At 38.4% G+C, this 8622-nt stretch overlaps 1 protein-coding gene across 2 annotated transcripts in view; it reads left to right on the top strand.

The window, feature by feature from the left end:
• The window catches only part of LOC119419529 (neuropilin-2), a 138475-nt gene that overhangs the window by 49204 nt on the left and 80649 nt on the right, over positions 1–8622 (top strand). For both annotated transcript variants that reach the window (XM_037686863.1, XM_037686864.1), the window contains exons 4-6: positions 752–979; positions 4137–4292; positions 4381–4550. In XM_037686863.1, the coding sequence (XP_037542791.1) occupies positions 752–979; positions 4137–4292; positions 4381–4550 (554 nt within the window). The remainder of the gene's footprint in view (positions 1–751; positions 980–4136; positions 4293–4380; positions 4551–8622) is intronic.

Below are 8622 nucleotides of genomic sequence, written 5' to 3'. Positions count from 1 at the left end.
TTTCTGGGGCCTGCCCTCTCCCCCGTCAACTCCTCTGAGGCAGCCATAGGATAGCCATAGGCTTGTGGGTCTGAGTTTGTTTATGGCTCCTCAGATTGATGAAGTCTTTTGGATGAAACATCTCAACAAAAAAAAAAAAAAAAAAAGAAAGAAAAGAAAAAACATCCAGATGACTTGACTGAATATTGTTGGATTTTTTTACCTGGATTATTGAGCATGAACTTTGATATGAATAAATAATCATTTTTGTTATATACCTGTATCTGTCTGCACGCTTGGGTCCACTTCCTTACAAACAATTTATTAAAAGTTTATAGTCATCACACCATCGATGTGCTACTGATGGTGTGATGATTTTTTGTATGGCACAAGACTGGTTAGAATGAGATAACTCAGATTAAATATAAATGTTGTTTTCTTATGCTCTACTCACCGATAATATACATGACCATTCAAATGGACTCTCACCACCCTGGATGACTACAATCAGTTTAAATGATAATGATAGAGATGTTAATACTCATCAAGAGGAAAATGTGGGTTCATCATCACTGATATCATCAATGTTGCAATATTTAACAATAACATTGCAGTTGTATGCTTTTCCAAAGTTTTGACATCTAATCTATAGAATTTCCATCTTTTTTTTTTATGAGATTAAATAAATGTTCTGACATTTTTCCTTCTTCAGGTCATTGACTATCAGAAAGTTGTGTGTTTTCAATAATTTTCAAAATCTTTTCTTTGTCAGGCTCGGACTGTTCCCGTAATTTCACCAGTTCTTCGGGTCTCATCGAGTCCCCGGGCTTCCCCGACAAATACCCCCACAACCTGGAGTGCTCCTTCATCATCATCGTCCCATCCAGCATGGATGTCACCCTCACCTTCCTCACCTTTGACCTGGAGAATGATCCCCTGCCAGGCGGAGACGGAGACTGCAAATACGACTGGCTACAAGTGTGGGATGGTCTCCCAGGAGGTACATTTACTTAGAAAGATTTTGTTCTGGGTCATGTTATTTCCAAAAACAGTATCTTTGCCCCAAATGTGAAAGGAAGGTTTAGCAACACCTCACCTTGTGTGTATCCTGTTCTGCCTACATCATTATTGACTGTGGTAGAGCAGCAACTATTTTAGTAGCTGCGTGTTGGTAGATGAAAGCAAAGCTTACAGGCAGGATGCTGGCACCTGTTGTGGAGAAACCAGACTTTTAAAGGGGAAATAAAACAGGAGTTGCTGAGCAGAGGGAAAATAAACTATTGGAGACAAGAGGCAGAATGGTAAAAGACCAAGATATTTCTGGTTTAGTTTAAAATACCATTACTGGAGGAGTTCAGAAGGACAAATCTATAAGGGTCTTGGATTTATGTGCAAGCGATGGAAGAAGAAGAGAGAAATAGAAAGCAGTGGAAGGGCAGCATGAAGTCCTCTGGAGCTGGAAAGTCAGGAACAAAGGAAGGAGATGTTGGTTTGAACATGAAGACAAGAAGGTTTGTGGCTTACTTTAGAATGGATAAATAACATTTCATGAAATGTCAGAAACTGGGACTAAAGCGAAGGTAACGGATAAGCTAGACTGCACCATTCTTTTCAAGCTTCTGCCATCACCTAAACATAAAGAACTTCCTTTTAAAATCTTTGGTATTAAAAATGGACAATTTGACTGGAAGCAGTACCACTTACAAAATCTTGTAAGAAACTAAAGAAATCATTCAGCCATGAAGAATTTATCTTTGTTAAGAGTAACGGAAACAAAGGTGCTGCGTTTTGCCAAGAACTTTACTGTAAATCTACAATTTTGCCTGTAGGGCCAATGAAAATAATAGTGTTGATGACAGCTGCTGACAAGGATAAAAGAGTAGAAAGATTACAGATGTTTTTTTTCTACATTCTGCAAAATAGAGGAAAAAAGGAAGAGAAAAAATGGAAGGCTTCTGCTTTTTGTAAGAAAGGGAGACAAAGAGAATGACAACAAGATGAAATAAATAGCTGAAGGTGAAGGAAATTTAAGGGTGCGAGTCAGAGGTGAAGGACTTCTAGTTTGATTTTGTATCCCCAGTAGGGGGAGAAAAGAACAGGATAAATACAAGCAGGAAAACACTGTGCTTGAGCGTATGAGGTAAAAAAAAAAATGGGTGAAGAAGGAAAAGATGTTGAGAAATTAACCTAAAGGAAGAACAGATAAACAGCCCAAGAACTCATTTTTTTCTTAAATTAAATAAGAACAGAGAGAGAAAACAAGAAAAACAGATTAAAGTGTGCATCTTCATTTGGTCCAGTGTAAACACACATGTATAACACATGTAAAGGCATCAGTGTGCTCAAATTGATCTCTTCTGATAAATTGTTTCCAAACCCACTTGAGATTAATTTATAGGCTCCAAAAAATTAAATCTACTATATTTTCTATTTCTGTGGCTCTGCTTGTCTTATGTTTCCCTTCTCCTCACCACCATCAAGAAAAGAGTTATTGCCATTATTTGCTTAAGAGCCCTATTTCAAATATCCAACCATTCCAAAAGGGAAGAGAAAAATCAATCGCACCCATCGATCGCTGGCTATTTTCTCACCTCCTCCACGGCAGGCCTCTTCATGTGTATATCTCTGCGTGTAAGACAAGAGCTGGGAGTTTGCAGGGTGAATGTGGTATTATCTCTGCCCCCACTCCCTCACACACACATACACACAAATACACACATACCTCTGGGCATTAAATCACAACCATCTGTTTATGTTGACACATTGACATTCTGTGGTACAGTAAGCTGTTAGAGAGGAAGACAGCACAGGAATCACTTAAATCCTTGGATTGTTACAAACGCGCACACTATTTACTTGTAGTGCAAGTTGTAAAACCACATTTAGTCCAGAGATAGAGATGATAAATGAAGGGAAGAGAGGTGACGACTCGAGGCGGATGAGTAGTTGTCATTTTAGGAGGAAAGAATAGAGATAAAAGATAAAATCATGAAAGTAGCAAAAGGTATAGACAAACAATTGTAAGGGTTTGAGGATGAAGGGATTTAAAAAAAAAGATCTCTATCTTGACACGAGGATGAGTGAGATGTTGTGTGACTAACACTGCAGGATGAAGTCCTGTCTAGGAGTTTGACAAATAAATAAAGATATTAAAGACCTAGATTTCTCTGAAGGAATCCACATCACTAAGAGCTTGTGCAATTTGTTAGTGCTCAAAATATGTGCTGGGTACAATCTCAGCTAGGACAACACTCAATATCTATAAAACTGAGTGAGATGTAGCAATTATTGTGTTTTTTATGGTAAGTTAGCTGTGACAATGATCTTGGATCTACGGTGGCCCTAAGGTGAACAACATTTGAAAAAACAGAATTACATTTGAAAAAGACACAATAAAAACACAACAACATTTGAAAAAAAACAAACAAAAAAAAAAGGAATTACATTTGAAAAATGGAGTTATGTTAAGCCAAAGCAGAAGTGGCCAGAATCACATTTGAAAAAACTGATTACATTAGGCCAAACCGGAAGTGGTGTGTGTATTGTACATTGTTCTGTTGTTCTCTTTTATGCTGTTAATAAAGTACCACCCCCCACCCCCCCACACACACCTCCGGTTTGGCCACTTCTGCTTTGGCTTAATGTAATTCTGTTTTTTTAAATGTTGTTGTGTTTTTAGGGGGGCAAGATGGTCTAGGGGAAGCCTGAAGGTCCTGGGTTCGATCCCCTGTCATTGCACATCTCGTGTCCTCTCTGAGGAGGACACCCCCCTCCCAGTTGCTCCCCGGGTGCCTCCAAAGGCCGCCCACCACTCTGCCTGTTGGTGGATGGGTTAAATGCAGAGAGCCAATTTCACCATTGTATGGGAACATACAATGATGAAAATACATTATTATTATTATTATTATTTAAATGTAATTCTGTTTTTTCAAATGTTGTTCATTTGCACCTTAAGGCCACTGTATGAATCAGGTTTACTCTGGCTGTTTATCAGTTGTTGTTCATCCAATGATCAGTCTGAAAGTTGAAATGAAATTTGTTCCATGGTTTATGAGAATCTTTGGTAACAGACAAACATTATTGCCCACGCCTGCTTTCAGCAACAGGTGAAAATGATAGTGAAATAGATAATTCAATAATTCTTGTTGGATTCTCAGTGGGCCCCTTGATTGGTCGATACTGCGGGACCCGGGTTCCTCCAGAGATCCATTCATCTACTGGGATTCTCTCGCTGTCCTTCCGCACTGACATGGCTGTGGCTAAAGATGGATTCTCGGCTCGATACAACATGACACACAAGGAAGTCAGTGAGAGTAAGTTCAGTGTATGTCTAGTAGTTAATTTCAAAATAAAACTTGTGATTACTGGTTATAATTCTTCCTTTTTCCTGTCCACTTGTAGCGTTCCACTGTAGTAACGCCTTTGGGATGGAGTCAGGAAAGATCACAGACGAGCAGATCACGGCATCGTCGAGTTTCCCCGATGCTCACTGGCTGCCGCGTCAGGCGCGACTGAATTACAAAGAAAATGCGTGGACGCCCAGAGAGGACAGCAGCAGAGAGTACATCCAGGTAAGAGTTCAGCTTTGACATACAAACAGATGAAGAGAAAATGGATAAAAGGATGTGAATGTACTTTAATAGCCCCATCCTGGCAAACTCTTTTGTTGCAGCAAAAATACTGTAACAAGTTAACAGCGTGACAATCAAGATGTAGCGCAACAACTCATAATCTGTGCAAAAAAAGATTTCAACTGTAAAAATGTTCTGAATGTGAAATAGCAGAGGCAACAATAACTAGATAATTTGCATTTCCTGAGAAAATGTAGTGGGAATGCTTATCGCTGAAGAACTTGCTGAAAAACAGCTGAAATTAGCTACAAAAAAAAACCATGCTGAAATATAGCTGAACTAGAACAACAAGGGTAAAATAGCAGAAGAAAGCAGAAAGAACACATATGTTCTGAATTATGTTTAAATAAGCAGAAATGAGCACAAAAATAGGAAATTAGCTAAAAAAAAAAAAAAAAAAAAAGCTGAAATTAGCTAAATTAGATGAAAAGTAGCTGAAAAGGCAGAAAGAAGCTTAAACTACCAGGATGTGGAAAGAGATGAAATTATCTATTAAAAAAAAAAAAAAAAAAAAAGTGGAATTAGCTGGAACAGCGAAAATTAACATAAAAACAACTCTAGTAGCTGAAATAGCAGAAAAGGCTGAATTTTGCAGAAATGAGCAAAAAGAAATATAACAAGCTGAAATTAGCAGAAAGAAGTTAGAAGAAGCACAAAATGTTGTAGTTAGCATAAAGAATCAGAAAAGAGCACAAAGCAGTGGAAAAAATCAGTTGAAAGTAGCTGAAAAAGGTTTAAATTTGCACAAGGAAGTTGAACCAGAACAAAATGTGAAAGGAGCAGTAAAAGGTTGCAAACAGATCTAAAGATTTGAAGAATGTAAAATTTGTTTAATTCATAATTTTTCATTCAAGGTGACAAAGTTTGTTGTGCATTGTAACGGCCTGGTATTATTGCAACTCAGGTTGGAAACTGTATTAATCAGAAAGGACTTTGTATGGGAATTTTCATACTTTTGTTCATCAAATTGTGACAGAAATTCAAAACATCAAAATTAAAATGACACTTGATTATCCGTAGATGCATGTCTAGTGATTTCATTAATATCTGTCCACTGGTTCATAAGTTATTGTGCTTACAGGCAGATAAACACACATTGTGACATTATACAATTAGCCACTTGTCGTAGCAACAGGTGATAGATTTGTTAAAAAGACTTTACTATGCCAAAGTTAAAAACAGATTGCCTTCTAGCTTTACCACCATTTTTGTCCTAGTGTTGACATAATATGTCTATAACAGATGTATTGGTGTCACTGTGTGAGTGATAGCAGGGACTGGGACGGAGGTGTAGTGCGATTAAGGTTCAGCGGCCTGAGTGAGGCATTGTTTCCTGTGTTCTATCACAGCGCCAACTTTGTGCCGTCCCTGAGCTAAGCTTGAGTTATGAGGCTGTCTGGATGAGAGGAAAAAGTGAAGGTGAGGTTCATTCAGGGCAGCCAGAGACGGCACTTTTTTTCTGCACGTACCCACTGTAAACAATAGATTATCTTGTTGGCTGGCACCTTCTGATAGTCTCGCAAAGCCAGAGCTGCAGCTTTGTGTTTGCCTCTGTTAAGGGCAAATAAACCTATAGAAAATTGGTTTTGTTTCAGGAGGTTCACTGCATTCTTTCTGATCTCTAAAATAAAAAAAGTGTTGCAGATGTTTTACAAACCTTTTGAAACATCTCACTGATAAACCACATTGATCATAAAAGTTTAATGGTTGCAATGACCTCAAAATTAGGTGTGACAATTTAACCATTTTTAAATATATATCTAATATTTATGAGAAAACAACAATATAAAAAAGATTTTACCAAACATTTTCTTTTCCTATGATTCATGCGCACTATAGCAGTTATCTTGCAACTCATCTGCAGATAGCTACACCTCAAAACATAAAACTATCCACTCTGCTTTACTGATAAACCTGCCTACCAGAGTCAAATAAGTATTGTCCAGATTTGTTAGAATTTTTTTTAGCCCAGAGTAACTTAGTAATACCTTTAAGGATATATGATACATTTATTTTTGTAAAAAAAATCAGTGTTTAGCTGAAGACTTTGAGCCTTTCTGAAATATTTTCTTGCATATTGCTTCTTCTATACAAGTACGATCAATTAGTGAATCATAGCTAGTCATAGACAGATGTGGGTTTAAAGTCGTGATTTGGACCTCAGATGTTTGAACCTCTGCTACAGCCAGAGATGGTCCCTGAAATACACAAAAAGGGGATCTCACCAAGAAGCACAAAACAAAGATCAGAACACAATATCACATCACCTTTTACAGCTCACACACCACAGCCCAGTTACAACTCTAATGCATTAAAGTATAATATTAAAAAAAGAGTTACAAAAAGACTATTCATGTTTCATCTAGCAGAAAGTAGGGCCCTTCACGTGGATGTCATATGTAACGTTGGTGGCACCAAGGTTAGAGAAGACAAGCCTGTGATTGGAACATTGCTGGCTCGACTCCCCAGACAGACAACAATCAAAAATGTGGGTGGGAAAGGTAAAGCATCCACACCTGTCTCTGTCCTCATTTGTCCCACACTGGGTCCATGAGAAAGGTCCCTATCCATTATCTGCTCACCTGGGCACCCTACATGGCAGCTCTCTGCTCCACACTGAGGACTGTGGTAGCTCGGTGGTCTGTGGTTGTGTGAGGAAGGGCATCTGGCATAAAAACAATTGCCATGTCTTCATGTGAGATTGTTTGCTGTGGTGACCAACTGAAAAAAGAAGAAAGAAGACATAAACACACACTTGGAGTCCCAGTAGTATTTAGCACTAACAAGGTGAATCTCAAAGAGCTTTCATTTGAAACCTTGGCAGATAGTCAATGATCAGGTCCTCTCAGGTCCTGTGTCAGGTCTTTGGAAGAACTTTCAGGCTCAACACTTGTGAGGTTGTCCTTCACTGGTCCATGTTTGTCAGTTTAAAGCACACTGTCCTGACAAAGTGCGACATCCATACAGACAATGAGTGGAAAAGCAGCCAAAATAAAAATAAAATGCAAGGAAATACTGTTGATGATCATTAAGAAACATCAAGAAAGTTTGTCTGCTTGGATGCTATTTTTATAGAAATGAGGACTGGTTTGAAACTTGTTGCACTTTGGGCTGAGTATGTGTTGGTTTTGTACATTTCAACTTAGCTACACATATTCAAGAACCACTGTGTGAGTTTAATCTCTCTAAAATACATTCTATTCTATTTTATTCTATTCTATTCTGGTCTTCTTCTCCGTCGTGAGGTGCAGATTGATGGCTCGAGCCCCGGTGGTTCTGTTGTTCTAACAGCTCTGTGATTGATGAGCATTCTTCCCTGGGAAAGCTCACTTAGCATTTCTCTCCTTCTCCCTCTTTTCATTTGTTCTTCACCTCCTTCTTTTCTCTCTATTCCTACCTTACTTCTTACGTCCGCGTCTCCTCCTCTCGTCCTCTGTCCGGGACTATTGATTAGTTGTCTTGCTGGATCTTGTTCATGCTGTATCAGTGCAGGTGTGTGTGTGTGTGTGTGGGGGGGGGGGGATTGTTGGAAGTAATCTAAAACACCTGTCTCTCTGACAGATAACAAACGCAGCGTTTTACCTCCGCCGGTGTTTTGTACTATAGCCCATGGGGCATACAGCACACACTCGCTGCGCTTGGATTAATCTACAGGTTTCAGCTGCTCCAATGGAGAAGAATAAATGTTATCGCCTACAGGAGATCCTTTCTCATCTACTGCTTTCCATTTTTCGGTTTGGACTTTGAGAAACCTGACACTCTTGCTTCGCACCCATAAAGTGCTGAAAAAGTTTCAGGTGCATTTTACTTAAAAATCTTAAGTCTTCAGTTTGTCATATTTATCAACATAAAGCAGTTGTTCTTAGTGACTGATCGTTAGCAGCTTTAAGATTAAATTTCCAGAACACTATATTAATTTTATGTGATAGCAGGTATTTTTTTTATGAGAAAGCATCCATTAAATTATATATATATATATATATATATATATATATATATATATATATATATA

The sequence above is a fragment of the Nematolebias whitei genome, chromosome 13 (assembly GCF_014905685.2).
Source record: "Nematolebias whitei isolate Nwh7 chromosome 13, NemWhi1, whole genome shotgun sequence".
NCBI classification, from domain to species: Eukaryota; Metazoa; Chordata; class Actinopteri; order Cyprinodontiformes; family Rivulidae; genus Nematolebias; species Nematolebias whitei.
Note: the sequence above shows the minus strand (reverse complement) of the source record. Positions and strands in the feature narration are given on the sequence as shown.